This window comes from Mercenaria mercenaria, unplaced genomic scaffold (genome assembly GCF_021730395.1).
Source record: "Mercenaria mercenaria strain notata unplaced genomic scaffold, MADL_Memer_1 contig_1715, whole genome shotgun sequence".
In the NCBI taxonomy this organism is placed as follows: Eukaryota; Metazoa; Mollusca; class Bivalvia; order Venerida; family Veneridae; genus Mercenaria; species Mercenaria mercenaria.
The window spans coordinates 20729-37418 of NW_026459716.1; the positions used below are offsets into that span (position 1 = coordinate 20729).

The 16690-nt window shown below is 37.8% G+C and overlaps 1 protein-coding gene across 1 annotated transcript in view; it reads left to right on the forward strand.

Annotated features, from left to right (window-relative positions):
* Positions 1-16037, forward strand: part of LOC128551801 (serine/threonine-protein kinase 32A-like) — a gene marked incomplete at its 5' end in the record, with an annotated part of 36162 nt that extends 20125 nt beyond the window's left edge. Inside the window, 6 exon segments of the mRNA XM_053532717.1 lie at positions 1022-1125; positions 3162-3278; positions 10555-10680; positions 13382-13513; positions 14290-14357; positions 15588-16037. Coding sequence (XP_053388692.1) covers positions 1022-1125; positions 3162-3278; positions 10555-10680; positions 13382-13513; positions 14290-14357; positions 15588-15753 — 713 coding nt within the window.
* Positions 16038-16690: the final 653 nt, after the last annotated feature.

Here is a 16690-nt window from a genome sequence, read left to right on the forward strand (position 1 = left end):
CTCGCGAACCACTGCACCCAGGACCTTCAAACTTCACATGCTGATAGTACTTATTGAGTACACGACCCCTACTGACTTTGGGGTCACCAGGTTAAAGGTCAAGGTCACCAGGTCAAAGGTCAAGGCGCTGCGGGGGGCATTTGTCACCATTAGTGACAGCTCTAAAAATGTTAATTTAGAATTTATTTTGTTAAAGTTTTATAAAGTTTTTACTGGCAAAGCTCTAATTCAGAGTCAAGCACTGAGAAAGGTCAGACAGCTCTTGTTCATGAAATCTTTCAGCTGTATGTACCAGTAACCAGTAGTGATCTTCAAATATTATGGTCTTGTGGTAAAGAGTATAATAGTTTCTCAATAGACATAATTGAGCCGTGCCATGAGAAAACCAACACAGTGGGTTTGCGACCAGCATGGATCCAGACCAGGCTGCGCATCCGCGCAGTCTGGTCAGGATCCATGCTGTTCGCTTTCAAAGCCTATAGTAATTAGAGAAACTGTTAGCGAACAGCATGGATCCTGACTAGACTGCGTAGGCTGGTCTGGATCCATGCTGGTCGCAAAGCCACTTTGTTGTTTTTCCCATGGCACGGCTCATATGATATTACCAGTATCTTCGCATCTCAGGAAATCAGTTTTTCTGAGGTTTTTATACAATTGAATATTTGTCATGCTGCAAGATGGTGTGTTTTAGTGTTATTGTATGCTAAGTTTGGCAATTGAGAGCAAGTACAAGTAATTGTGTCCCCTGAAAAGAACAATGATCTACCATTTGGCTATGGTAGGCAGTGTGAACGTTAGTTGTTCCTTTTTTTGTCTAAAGCATTTCAGGCTTGGGGGACTAATTTTTATGGACTATGTATTTTCATCATTCTCGAAAAAATATACAATTTAGGGCATTTTTGTACTTACTTTATGCGTTAAAATTTAAAATCTATATATTAATGTCCCCTCTAAATAACCATTGTGGTAGAAATGCCTGTGGTTTAAACAGAATTGAATGAATTATGAATTTATATTTCAGCTCCAGAAATGTATGCTTGTGCCTTAGAGGAATGTTCTGGTTACTCCTATGCTATAGACTGGTGGTCACTAGGGATCTGTGCCTACGAAATGCTCAGAGGAAGGGTAAATTTATTCATAATTTACTGAATGCACTAAAATGATACAGCTAATATAGGTAATCTGTAATTATTAGCTCACCTGAGCACAAAGTGCTCAAAGGTGAGCTTTTGTGATCGCCCTGTGTCCATCGTCAGTCGTCCGTCGTCGGCGGCGTCAACAATTTGACTGTTTAACACTCTAGAGGTCACAAATTTGAGCCAATCTTAATGAAACTTGGTCAGAATGTTTCCCTCAATTAAATCTTGGATGAATACGATATTGGGTCATCTTGGGTCAAAAACTAGGTCACCAGGTCATATCAAAGGAAAAGCTTGTTAACACTCTAGAGGATACATTTTTGGCCCAATCTTAATGAAACTTGGTCAGAATGTAACTCTCAATAAAATCTTGGACTAGTTCGATATTGCATCTGGGGTCAAAAACTAGGTCACCAGGTCAAATCAAAGAAAAAGCTTGTTAACACTCTAGAGGTCACAATTTGAGCCCAATTTTAATGAAACTTGGTAAGACTGTTACCCCCAATAAAGTCTTGGACAAGTTTGATATTGGGTCATCTGGGGTCAAAAACTAGGTCACCAGGTCAAATCAAAAGAAAAGCTTGTTAACACTGTAGAAGCCACATTTAAGACTGTATCTTCGTGAAACTTAGACAGAATGTTAATCTTGATGACCTCAAGGTCCAGTTTGAATCTGGGTCATGTGGGATCAAAAACTAGGTCACCAGGTCAGATCAAAGGAAAATCTAGTTTACACTGTAGAGGCCATATTTATGACCATATCTTAATGAAACTTGGTCAGAATGTTAGTCTTGAGGCTATATAGGTCAAGTTTGAATGTGGGTCAGGTGGGGTCAAAAATTAGGTCACTAGGTCAAATCAAAGGAAAAGCTTGTTAACACTGTAGAGGCCACATTTATTACTGTATCTTTATGAAACTTATGAATGTTAATCTTGATAATCTTTAGGTCAAGTTCGAGCCTGGGTCATGTCTGATCAAAAACTAGGTCACCAAGTCAAATCAAAGGTAAAGCTTGTTAACACTGTAGAGGCCACATTTATGACTGTATCTTTATGAAACTTGGTCAAAATGGTAATCTTGATATTCTCAAGGTCCAGTTTGAATCTGGGTCATGTAGGTTCAAAAACTAGGTCACCAGTTCAAATCAAAGGAAAAGCTAGTTTACACTGTAGAGGCCACATTTATGACCATATCTTAATGAAACTAGGTCAGAATGTTAATCTTGATGATCTATAGGTCAAATTCAAATCTGGGTCAGGTGGGGTCAAAAACTAGGTCACTATGTCAAATCAAAGGAAAAGCTTGTTAACACTCTAGAGGCCACATTTATGACTATATCTTCATGAAACTTGGTCAGAATGGTAATCTTAATGATTTCAAGGTCCAGTTTGAATTTGGGTCATGTCGGGTCAAAAAATAGGTCACTAGGTCAAATTAAAAGAAAAGCTAGTTTACACTTTAGAGGACACATTTATACCATATCTTAATGAAACTTGGTTGAAATGTTAATCTTGATTGTCTTTAGGTCAATAGGTCAGGTGAGCGATACAGGGCCTTCATGGCCCTCTTGTTAACACCAGTCTGATATTAATTTTGCCATTTGAAATAATTACATAGGAATTTTCTCAATACAGTACAGTAGTTCATTAGATAAGGTTTTGGCAACTCGGATTATGAGTTGCGGGTTCAAGCCATGCTGTGGTCACAACTGCAGACTTCTTCATTTTACACCAGTACTGGTTTTTTCATGAAGCAGACTAAAGAGTGAAAGAGTGACATACATGTAAGCTAAAATTTTGGTTCGGGACTAATTCTTGTGAAAGATTTCTCTTTCATGCCAAACCATTCGTAGATCTGTACATTTAAAATGAATATATTTTCTAATGCTTGAAAAGGAGAGTAAAAATGTAAAAGAAATAACGTTTTGCATTGAATCTCTGTTTCAAAATGAATCAATAAAGTTTTCTTAGGTAGTGAAAGATATAAACTGTGTCTTTGAGGCATGTATTTATATTTTATAGAGACCATATGAGATCCATTCAAGCACAACTGCTCAAGAAGCAAAGCATATTTTTACTGGTTCACGGCCCTGCTCATCTGCCTTGTGGGAAGAAAGTATACGAGGATTGCTCAAACAGGTTGGTACATGATAGTATGTAGAAAGCATATTTTTACTGGTTCACTGCCCTGCTCATCTGCCTTGTGGGAGGAAAGTATACGAGGATTGCTCAAACAGGTTGGTACATGATGATAAGTAGATAGTTCACAGCCCTGCTCATCTGCCTTTTGGGAAGAAAGTATACGAGGATTGCTCAAACAGGTTGGTACATGACAATATGTAGATAGTTCACGGCCCTGCTCATCTGCCTTGTGGGAAGAAAGTATACGAGGATTGCTCAAACAGGTTGGTACATGACGATAAGTAGATAGTTCACAGCCCTGCTCATCTGCCTTGTGGGAAGAAAGTATACGAGGATTGGTCAAACAGGTTGGTACATGATTGTATGTAGAAAGCATATTTTTACTGGTTCACGGCATTGCTTATCTGCCATGTTGGAGGAAAGTATACGAGGATTGCTCAAACAGGTTGGTACATGACTGTATGTAGAAAACATATTTTTACTGGTTCACGGCCCTGCTCATTTGCCTTGTGGGAGGAAAGTATACGAGGATTGCTCAAACAGGTTGGTACATGACAATATGTAGATAGTTCACGGCCCTGCTCATCTGCCTTGTGGGAAGAAAGTATACATGGATTGCACAGACAGGTTGGTACATGATTGTATGTAGAAAGCATATTTTTACTGGTTCACGGCCCTGCTTATCTGCCATGTTGGAGGAAAGTATACAAGGATTGCTCAAACAGGTTGGTACATGATAGTATGTAGAAAGCATATTTTTACTGGTTCACGGCCCTGCTCATCTGCCTTGTGGAAGGATTGCTCAAACAGGTTGGTACATGACTGTATGTAGAAAGCATATTTTTACTGGTTCACGGCCCTGCATATCTGCCTTGTGAGAAGAAAGTATACGAGGATTGCTCAAACAGGTTGGTACATGACAGTATGTAGAAAGCATATTTTTACTGGTTCATGGCCCTGCTCATTTGCCTTGTGGGAAGAAAGTATACGAGGGTTGCTCAAACAGGTTGGTACATGACTGTTTGTAGAAATCATACTTTTGCTAGTTCACAGCCCTGCTCACCTACCTTGTGGGAGCTGAGTTTACAATGTTTGCTCAAACAGATTTGGTACAGGATGATGTGCAGAAAACATCCTTTTGCTAGCTTATGTCCCTGCTCATCTGCCTTTTGGTGGCCGAGCTTACAATGATTGCTCAAACAGGTTTGGTACAGGATGGTATGCAGAAAGCATTCTTTTGCTAGCTTATGTCCCTGCTCATCTGCCTTTTGGTAGCCGAGCTTACAATGATTGCTCAAACAGGTTTGGTACAGGATGATGTGCAGAAAGCATCCTTTTGCTAGCTTATGTCCCTGCTCATCTGCCTTTTGGTGGCCGAGCTTACAATGATTGCTCAAACAGGTTTGGTACAGGATGATGTGCAGAAAGCATTCTTTTGCTAGCTTACGTCCCTGCTCGTCTGCCTTGTGGGAGCAGTTTCCAATGATTGCTCAAGCAGGTTTGGCACAGGATGGTGTGCGGAAAGCATTCTTTTACTAGCTTATGTCCCTGCTCATCTGCCTTGTGGGAGCAGTTTCCAATGATTGCATAAGCAGGTTTTGCACAGGGTGGTGTGCGGAAAGCATCCTTTTGCTAGTTTATGTCCCTGCTCATCTGCCTTGTGGGAGCGGTTTCCAATGATTGCTCAAACAGGTTTGCACAGGGTGGTGTGCGGAAAGCATCCTTTTGCTAGCTTACATCCCTGCTCATCTGCCTTGTGGGAGCAGTTCCCAATGATTGCTCAAACAGGTTTGGTACAGGATGGTATGCAGAAAGCATTCTTTTGCTAGCTTATGTCCCTGCTCATCTGCCTTTTGGTAGCCGAGCTTACAATGATTGCTCAAACAGGTTTGGTACAGGATGATGTGCAGAAAGCATCCTTTTGCTAGCTTATGTCCCTGCTCATCTGCCTTTTGGTGGCCGAGCTTACAATGATTGCTCAAACAGGTTTGGTACAGGATGATGTGCAGAAAGCATTCTTTTGCTAGCTTACGTCCCTGCTCGTCTGCCTTGTGGGAGCAGTTTCCAATGATTGCTCAAGCAGGTTTGGCACAGGATGGTGTGCGGAAAGCATTCTTTTACTAGCTTATGTCCCTGCTCATCTGCCTTGTGGGAGCAGTTTCCAATGATTGCATAAGCAGGTTTTGCACAGGGTGGTGTGCGGAAAGCATCCTTTTGCTAGTTTACGTCCCTGCTCATCTGCCTTGTGGGAGCGGTTTCCAATTATTGCTCAAACAGGTTTGCACAGGGTGGTGTGCGGAAAGCATCCTTTTGCTAGCTTACATCCCTGCTCATCTGCCTTGTGGGAGCAGTTACCAATGATTGCTCAAACAGGTTTGGTACAGGATGGTATGTGGAAAGCATTATTTTACTAGCTTACACCTCTGCTCATCTGCCTTGTGGAGGAAATTATCCAAGGATTTGTCAAACAAGTTGGTAAAGGATCATGACTAGAAAGCATACTTTTGCTAGTTTATAGCCCTTCTCATTATGCTTATGGGAGGAAAGTATCTAAGGACTGCTGTAGGATCGTGCGCAGCAAGTCATGTGGTGTTCAAAGTACTGACTGTATAAATCAGGTGGTTATGAGAGATAGTTTTAACATGTTTATGGTAGTCAGGCATGACGTAAGCTATATTTTGAGGAAAGTCAGTGGGAAGGCAATGCTTTCTAGTTTGACAGTTCGAAATGGTTATCAGACAGTGATTATAAAAGATCAAGTAATACCACTATGTGTATCTATAAAGGCAGTCGGGCAATGCTTACTATGACACAAGTGAATAGCCAGCCCGCCCACTTAGCTCAGTAGGGAGAGCGTTGGTATACTGATCGCGGGGTTGCGAGTTTGATCCCCGGGTGGGGTGTATGTACTCTGTGACGATTTGATAAAAGACATTGTGTCTAACATCATTCATCCTCCACCTCTGATAATTCATGTGGGGAAGTTGGCATACCTGCAGAGAATAGGTTTGTACTGGTACAGAATCCAGGAACACTAGTTAGGTTAACTGCCTGCCGTTAGATAACTGAAATACTGTTGAAAAACGGCGTTAAACCCAAAACAAACAAAGAAACAAAAGAGTGAATAGCCCCCACTTCTCAAAATGTTTTCTGAAAGCTTTGAGGCATATTTTAGGGGTGTGGGAGAAAGAATGTGTTGGTATATTTTTGGTCAGTATATATTTAAACAATGTTTGTTTCATTTTATTTTGCTACTTTTTATGCCCCCGAAGGGAGGCATATTAGTTTTCAGCTGTCTGTCCGTTAGTTTGTCACAACATTAACTTTTTGCATGAAGGCACTTTACTCACGAACCACTGCACCCAGGACCTTCAAACTTCACATGCTGATAGTACTTATTGAGTACACGACCCCTACTGACTTTGGGGTCAAAGGTCAAGGTCACAGGGGCCAGTGTTAACTTTTTGAATGAAGGCACTTTACTCGCGAACCACTGCACCCAGGACCTTCAACCTTCACATGCTGATAGTACTTATTGAGTACACGACCCCTAATGACCTTGGGGTCACCAGGTCAAAGGTCAAGGTCACAGGGGCCAAAGTTAACTTTTTGCATGAAGGCACTTTACTCAAGAACCACCTTCAAACTTCACATGCTAATAGTACTTATTGAGTACATGACCCTTATTGACTTTGGGGTCAAAGGTCAAGGTCAAAGGTCAAGGTGCTGCAGGGGCATTTGTCACCATTAGTGACAGCTCTTGTTTTACCTTTAATGTCAAAGACCGTGGGGTCATATAGTGTTTGAACTGACTGCCCATCCATCAGTCATTCCATCTTTTTATTCATCCAACACACTTCTTTGTGTACTCGGCTCTTTTTAATCTATTTGAATAAAACTTTGTGTACATCATCAACATGAAGTGCTCATGTACATGTGGTTTGGATTTCCATGTTTGATGACTACCTGCTGAGTTATGTCCCTTTTTCACTTAACGATATTTCAACAACATCATCTTAAGTACTCAAAATGAAACTTGGTTAATGTTATTAACATAATGTAAATGTAAGCACATTTTCAAAACTTTCATGTTAAAGTACTGCTTTTAGCTCATGATGAGCTTTTAGGATTGTTTGGATGTCCATGGTCTGTCTGTCATACCTATACTACAACTTCTTTAACCTTTAGCCTGCTGGCTGCAAGTAATTTTGCCTTTGCGACCAGTGCAGACCAAGATCAGCCCGCAGTAAATTTTATTTATTTATTTGGGTTTTAAGGTGCACCAACACAGTATAGGATATATGGCGCCAAACAGGTGCACCAACACAGTATAGGATATATGGCGCCAAACAGGACTACAAATTTTGGTTTCACATCTCATTTACATTGAAATAAAAACATGAGATGTGGAATCAAAATTTGCATACCTGCTGGAATCACAGAGTTACAACAAAACTAAGTGTTAAGACCCTATTAGTCGCCTCTTACGATCATGCAAGGGTAAGGCAGTGGTTCCAATTCTTTTCATACACAGATCGTCCCAGAACCACATTTAAGAGAACACCCCTTCTAATAATAAATGGTATTGCCCAAATTGAATGATGGACCAATCCATTTTAGAAATTTAACAGGGTAAAAGTTAAAAACATCTCCTAAATCACCAAGCCAATTTCAACCAAACTTAACAGGAATGTGCCTTGGTAGGTCCCCTTTCTGGTTCCTTCAAATTTAGGTCATCTAAGAAGAATTCTTGTTGCCAAGGCCACCAAAAGGAGTATCTGCAGGTTACCAAGAAATCTTAGTTTATGTTTTATATGAAAGGTTACCAGGATGGTTATTATAGTAATCAGGTAATACATATGTTTAAAATGATAATTGGATGATTATCATAGTTGATGGGTAATGAAGGGGATATTGTGGTATTTACACTGCCATAAAAGTGTTTTCTGAGTCGGCAGCACTCGGTATGTGTAGCTGTTCTTTATTATGCACCCCCCCCCCCCCCCCCCCACACACACACACACACACACACTTTCGAAGAAAGAGGGGTATATTGTTTTGCAGATGTCGGTCGGTCTGTATATAGACCAATCCATTTCTGGATGATAACTCACAAACGCTTGGGCCTAGGATCATGAAATGTGATAGGGAGGTTGGTCATGTGCAGCAGATGACCCCTATTGATTTTGAGGTCAAAGGTCAAGGTCACAGTGACCCAGAACAGTTAAATGGTTTCCGGATGATAACTCAAGAATGCTTGGGCCTAGGGTCGCGAAACTTCATAGGGAGGTTGATCATGAACAACAGATGACTACTATTGATTTTGAAGTCAATAGGTAAAAGATCAAGGTCACAATGACCTGGAACAGTTTAACAGTTTCTGGACGATAACTTGAGATTGCTTGGGCCTAGGATCACGAAACTTAATAGGGAGGTTGATCATGACCAGCAGATGACCCCTTTTGATTTTGAAGTCAATAGGTCAAAGATCAAGGGCACATTGACCCAGAACAGTAGAACTTTTGTGTACAGTGACCAAAAAATTTCTGTTCCTTGTGCAATTACTGAATGCATCAAGGGGGGCATTTCTTGTTCTACGAGCTCTTGTTTTTCATTAGAAAAGCTTTCAAGAGTCTAGAACGAAAAATATTCAGATATTTTCATGTCACGTCCAGTATGTCTGAATAACAAAAGTTGCTGTTCCTGTCTTTTTAATCTTTGTGGTGATTTATAACTTATTTGCATTTGATATTGACTTTATATGGTAAACATTTCCAGTGCATTGTAGAATGACTTCCTGAAAACTAATACCATTGAATGACGAAACCTAAAGAGAATTTCCTGTCCCAAGTGTAATAAGAAAATGGAGACTGTCTTTGGACAGTGAATTCATTTCCTGCTTGAACGGGGCCTGAATCGTAAAACAGCAAACCTTATTTGATATTCATTGAACTGTCTCTTGAATAATTGTTTTTCCTATAGAAAAGGTCCACGTTATTCTCATGAAAAGTACAAAGGTTATTGTCGTCTGTGTGGGTCTATCAACCAAAAAAAAGAAGTACAATATATAGGGTGACACATTTATTGTAAAGGTTTGGATGGGTTTATTTTCATCATTGTCAGGACATGAAAAAACTGAAAAGGAGACTGAAAAATTGGACTTCATACATTTATGTCTGAAATGAAAATTTGAACACATTATTCAGATCTCCGGGCTGACCATCTATAGGTGAGAAAGTGATTTTATATGGTTATATTATTAATTATTGAGGACTACTCTCTAAGCAGTTATTTCAAGGCTTTACTGCTCTGTGAAATAAGATACAAACATAAAAGTCCCAATTATTTTATCTTAGAAATATCCCAGTTATTTTATCTTAGAAATATCCCAGTTATTTTATCTTAGAAATGAAATAATTCATTAAAATCATACACTTGATCTTTGGATTTGTTTTTTTATCTGTGTATGTGTTCAAATTTATTTGCTGTTTACCGGTATTGTTTTGACAAATGTGGGAGTAAAATAATCACTTGATCTCCTGCTTTTCAAAACTGTAATATATAATATGATCAAAAAAGACACAAAGTGGTTCAAATACAAATTTAGTACAGTCAAACCTGTCTGTATAGACCACCCAAGAGAACTGGAAGTGGTCTGTGTTGACAGATGGTCTTTCTACACATGTAAATTTACTCTTCCTTTGGATTAATGGGAAGAAAAATTAATGGCCATTATAAACAGGTTTGTAGTTTTGGCCTGTATTCAAAGGTGGTATTTAACACAGGTTTCACTGTAAATGTAACTGCAAAAAAAAATGAAGGAAATATACGTCAATAATCATCTGAAATCAATTAGTTTTGTTGGCATAGAATTTCATGGTTTTGATCATAGGGACTTTTCTATGGGGTCTTAGATTGTAAATTTTGACATTTAAAGGTAGAATTAGAAAGAATTTTCTTTATTGGTTTGGTTTGCTGGACCTGACTGATTCTGCCTTTGCGACCAGTGTAGATCATGATCAGCCTGCACATCCATGCAGTCTGATAAAGACCTACACTGTTGGCTATTCAGTCAGTATCTTTTTGCTAAGCACCCCTTTTAAAAATTAATGGTACTGTCCAGATTGAAAGATGGACAAGTTCATTATAGAAATTTAGCAGAGTAAGGGTTAATTTCACGGATTGATACAACCCTGAAATCCAAGAAAATTAATTCCCAACAAATATTCTGAAATTATTCCAGTGTATAATAATTATGCTATTGTTATTTCAGTTGTTGCATTTAGACCCTGAAAAGAGAATATCTACACTGACAGTGCTGAAAGAAAACAAATACATGGAAGACATTGATTTTGCCAAGGTCCTACAGGGGCAAATTAAACCCTCATTTGTGCCTTCAGTAAGTCAGAATTCTTCCTATCAATTGTTTCTTCCCTTTAGAAATACATTGGAGAACATGAGTTCATGCCCTTTATCACATCAAAAATAACTAAAGCTTGTCTGTTATATGCAGGGTTTTTCATACAGATTTTGGCTGAAAGTGATTAGCATATGAAAAACAAAATGCGCTTGACATATTGGCAAAAACTCTTTCCATGTAACTCATTAACAGATCTTCTAATCATAGGAAATCACACTTTGTTCTTGATTTCTCACAAAAGTCTGTATTAAGATTACACTGCAAGCTGCTTGTAGATACATTTTGCCTGTGCATGCCGCAAAAAGGTGTCATTTTTGGGTTGTCTGTTTTCTTTGTTTTTCTTTCTTTCTTTTTTTTTTTTAGCTCACCTGTCACAAAGTGACAAGGTGAGCTTTTGTGATCGCGTGGCGTCCGTCGTCCGTCGTCCGTCCGTGCGTGCGTGCGTTCGTGCGTGCGTAAACTTTTGCTTGTGACCACTCTAGAGGTCACATTTTTCATGGGATCTTTATGAAAGTTGGTCAGAATGTTCATCTTGATGATATCTAGGTCAAGTTCGAAACTGGGTCACGTGCGGTCAAAAACTAGGTCAGTAGGTCTAAAAATAGAAAAACCTTGTGACCTCTCTAGAGGCCATATTTTTCATGAGATCTTCATGAAAATTGGTCAGAATGTTCACCTTGATGATATCTAGGTCAAGTTCGAAACTGGGTCACGTGGGGTCAAAAACTAGGTCAGTAGGTCTAAAAATAGAAAAACCTTGTGACCTCTCTAGAGGCCATATTTCTCAATGGATCTTCATGAAAATTAGTCAGAATGTTCACCTTGATTATATTAAGGTCAAGTTCAAAACTGGGTCACGTGGGGTCAAAAACTAGGTCAGTAGGTCTAAAAATAGAAAAACCTTGTGACCTCTCTAGAGGCCATATTTCTCAATGGATCTTCATGAAAATTGGTCAGAATGTTCACCTTGATGATATCTAGATCAGTTTCGAAACTGGGTCACGTGGGGTCAAAAACTAGGTCAGTAGGTCTAAAAATAGAAAAACCGTGTGATCTCTTTAGAGGCCATATTTCTCAATGGATCTTCATGAAAATTGGTCAGAATGTTCACCTTGATGATATCTAGGTCAGGTTCGAAACTGGGTCACGTGCGGTCAAAAACTAGGTCAGTAGGTCTAAAAATAGAAAAACCTTGTGACCTCTCTAGAGGCCATATTTCTCAATGGATCTTCATGAAAATTGGTGAGAATGTTCACCTTGATGATATCTAGGTCATTTTTGAAACTGGGTTACGTGCGGTCAAAAACTAGGTCAATAGGTCTTAAAATAGAAAAACCTTGTGACATCTCTAGAGGCCATGTTTCTCAATGGATCTTCATGAAAATTGATCAGAATGTTCCTCTTGATGATATCTAGGTCAAGTTCGAAACTGGGTCACGTGCGGTCAAAAACTAGGTCAGTAGGTCTAAAAATAGAAAAACCTTGTGACGTCTCTAGAGGCCATGTTTCTCAATGGATCTTTATGAAAATTGGTGAGAGTGTTCAGCTTGATGATATATAGGTCAAGTTCATAACTGGGTCATGTGCGGTGAAAAACTAGGTCAGTAGGTCGAAAAATAGAAAAACCTTGTGACCTCTCTAGAGGCCATATTTTTCATGAGATCTTCATGAAAATTGGTGAGAATGTTCACCTTGATGATATCTAGGTCAGATTCAGAAGTGGGTCACGTGCCTTCAAAAACTAGGTCATTAGGTCAAATAATAGAAAAACCTTGTGACCTCTCTAGAGGTCATATTTTTCAATGGATCTTCATGAAAATTGGTCAGAATTTTTTATCTTGATGATATCTAGGTCACATGTGCTCAAAAACTAGGTCACTGTGTCAAATAATAGAAATAATGACGTCGTACTCAGTTCAACACTGGGTCATGTGGGGATAGGTGAGCGATTCAGGACCATCATGGTCCTCTTGTTTGATATTTTGTTATAATGTTTAAACAATTAATTTCTCATAACAGGTATTATCATAGTAATAGTAATATAGGAAGATGTAAAATATTTTATTCTTTTGTTAATTCATTCATACAGATAAAAGTATTTCCGAATTGTTAAAGGGTAAGAAATACAAGTCAGTGAAGCTTTATCAAGAATTCTAATATGCTTGTCTCTCTTTAAACACTCTTACGTTAGAATGACGTCACGTTAACGTGTGGTGACGTCAAAGTTTTTGTTGCGACCAAGAAAGAGCGTTTCTATATTTTATCTTCCTTTTAGATTAAGGGCATATTAGAACCGAAATAATTTAGAGCAAAAGAGTGTTTTAACACTATTTATACACTCGGGTGGTAATACGTTGTACAAATAATTTCACTCGGGCTATGCCCTCGCGCAATTATTACGCCCGATGTATAACTGCCCGTTTTGCATAAATAGTGTTAAAGCACTCTTTTGCTATATACTATTTCTTAAGTTAACTATGGTGCCCATAAAACTGCAATTACATAAGTATTTAAGTGGATGTGATCAAATGTGAGGAGATATGTTCCAAATAAAAACTTTACAAAATTGTTTCTGGAGGTTGCTGATCATGTAGTATTTTGAATACATACCAGCACAAAAAGTGTTTCTTTTACTCTATCAAAGTTCTGTTTTAATTTCAAACAAACGTGTTTATTTTAGAAAGATCATTTGAATTGTGACCCCACATATGAACTTGAGGAAATGATAATTGAAGCCAATCCATTGCACAAGAAGAAAAAACGACTAGCAAAACAGAGTTCCAGAAGATCAGACGGACATGTGAATTCTCAGGTAAAGTTGTCTGTCTCCCAATGAAACTGTAAAGCTTTTCTATAGCTTCCTAGAGTTATGCCCCTTTCAGTGAAGATGGGATTCTGTGAAATCATTAAATTTCAGGGGGGTGGGGGACAAATTTTCTTGGATTTCATTTATGCCAATTCATAAAAATCATCCCCAACAAACAAGCCAAGTTCCCATTCTTTTACCTTTAAGTGTAACTCGATGGGTTCATATCTTCACGAAATAGCTGCGGGAGAAAACCACAAGGTTTTATACCCAAGAAAGTAAAATTATTCAAAGTTTTTTGTTTTGCTCAAATTGGACAGCGGACCATTGAGTTCACTTCGGGCTACAATACTTTAACTTTATAGGCTGATTGCCTTATCATCAGCAAATGACCTTTATTGTCTTGGGGTCAGTTCATCAGAGGTCAGGGTCACACTGAACTTGAGACTGGAAAATGTTTTTACCATCAGTAGGGTCAAAAATAAATGCAGAATTCTTCTAGCTCCATAGTATAAAGGTATAGTTGGTAAGTCTGGCCAAATGACAGGAATGGCACTTTTTAAAGGTATAGTTGGTAAGTCTGGCCAAATGGCTGGAATGACACTTTTTAAAGGTATAGTTGGTAAGTCTGGCCAAATGACTGGAATGATACTTTTCCCCTGCAATTTGTAATATAGTGTTTACCTGTAGTGTATGGAAGTATATGTGTAAAGTAGACAAGAACAGTTTTAAGCAAAACATAGAAAATGTAGCCAGAATATAATTATGTTTTACTTTTGCAGGAAACAAATGATGAAGAAAAAGCGATAGAATTAGCCTTTGCCAACTTCCAGGCCTTCAACAGGGAGAGGTAGGGATGAATGGGGCAGGCCTCCAGATATACTTCACAATACAAAATAATTAAAACAGATAATAGGACTCTTTAACACTTTTATGAGTTGTGGTTAAGAAAATCCCATTTGAGGTTAAGATTCATCCAAAACAAGGTCTTACCAATTGTTTGGATATCTTGAATGGAGGATGGGATTTGCATATCCACAACTAAATTGGCATAGTATTATCATGACTTAACAGTTTCGGTTTATCATTCATCATGTTTTGATAAAAATATTGTGAACCCACTTTCAATAAAGTAAGATTAGGTGATGTGAAATAATATTAACTCACGCTGATATTTTGCTTGGAATATTCCGTGAAAAAGCAGTCTCCATATAAATGGGAATATTTTATGAAGAAGCAATTTCATATAGCATGTTATAAATCTGTAATTGAGGCCTATGTGGCCAAGTTGCTTAGAATTGCATCAATACGGGTTTAAAAACTCCTCTTGGAGATTTTAATTATTTAATGTGAGGAAGCCATTCATTTGGCTTACAGAAGGTTGATGGTTCTACCAGATGTCTATCTGTGCCGGAAATAATGCCCTGGGGTCTTCCTGCCTACAGACAGTCATCATATAATCAGTATCATAGTTAACATTTTGTAAGTAAGATATCAATATTTTACATAGTTTATTTAAGTGTGTGACTGCTAGTATTAATGCATATTCTGCAGACTACCCAAATAGAACTCATGTCGGACTAAAAATGCAGGGGTCACAAATATGATCCATGGCTCTTCCAACTTAAATTAGTATTCTTTTGGGTAAGAGTCCCTTTTAAAACTGCTTTACATGTGGGACTTTACAAGGACGTTTCAGGAATTGGATCTTTTGTCATCCTTCGAATAAGTTACTTGCATTCTTCATTGATTACATATAAACTTAGATTCACACACTACTCTAATATCTGTAGAAATGAATACTGTCTCCCACTCAGTTCATCACTGTTTTACAGAAAATGATGAATAACTTTTAAAACAAAACATAAATCCGGAAGTATGCTCCTGTTTATGTTATATAATTAGACAATAATTATTGTGGTTTGACACCTACTGAAGCTCTTCCATAAAGTTGGTTAATATCCATGACTTCCAGTATTTAAATTCAAAGCTGCTGTGAACAAAAATAGAATCAGTCCATTCTTTCATCCTGAAATAACTTTGAAAAGTAATTAACGTGTGATGTTTTATCTGGTTTCAGAGAGACAGGTGAGAAGCGCCGCCTCCGTATGACTACAAGTGATTCTGCTTTAGCTCAACATAAGATATCTCATTCAGACGTAGATAAAGACTTTAAGAAAAAAGCTCTTAGTAAAGCCAATAGTGAATCTACTGCACAATATTTAAGGGTGCAGGACAAGACTTGATGTGGAGAGTTTTATGTTATTAAGTTTAATCTAATTGTGATAATGTTTGACTTAATATGTTTTCCTTATCTAGTCAGGACCTTATAATGTTAATTAATGATATACAGTCGAACTTCGTTCCCTCGAATTCGGATAATTAGAGCACCACCCTTCATTCAAAATCATCGTCAGGTCCCGGCCAAATTCCTATATTAAATTTTTATTGTTCGATAACTTGAACAAATTTTGATGATCCTGTTGAGCTCGAGATAATGAAGTTTGACTGTACATATAACTGATTAATTGTAAAGATGTATGGCATGGATTGTGGAAAGCCTTGCAAACTTTGTTTCTACTGTTTTATTCACTTCTTTCATTAACACATTTTTTTTACAGTACTTAAAAAATATACTGTGAAATCATTAATATTTGTGGTTTAACATTTTTCATGGATTTCATGGTTGAGTCAATTCATGGAATTAAATCCCAATGAAAAAGCAGAATTCCCTATTATTATTTTTTTCAAAGTTTGAGTTTATATCACCATAAATTAGCTGTTTTGACCAGTACCACCTTGTTTTTGCCTTTGGAATTAAATGATTTCATGATGTGACAATACCAGTGGTGTAACTTAGTAAGACATCATTTTATGGAATTCAGTGTAGTAATAGGAACTTTTTTAATTGTTAAAATATCTTGATGATTTTTTTATTTATTTTAAAAACGATTTTGGTAAGGTATTTTCAAGTGTAAAGTTACAAGTTCATGAACAAAAAATGTTTTTGCCCATAAAATTAAGATAAAGATATCTTTAAAATTCAAAACCTCTGAATACCTGTACAATATTTTATAACTTATATCTAGGTCTTGTGAAATACAGAATAAATTCACAACAAAACCATTTTAATGTTTACTGCCAAATAAACAGTAAATATGTTTCTTGCCATTTAATTAATAT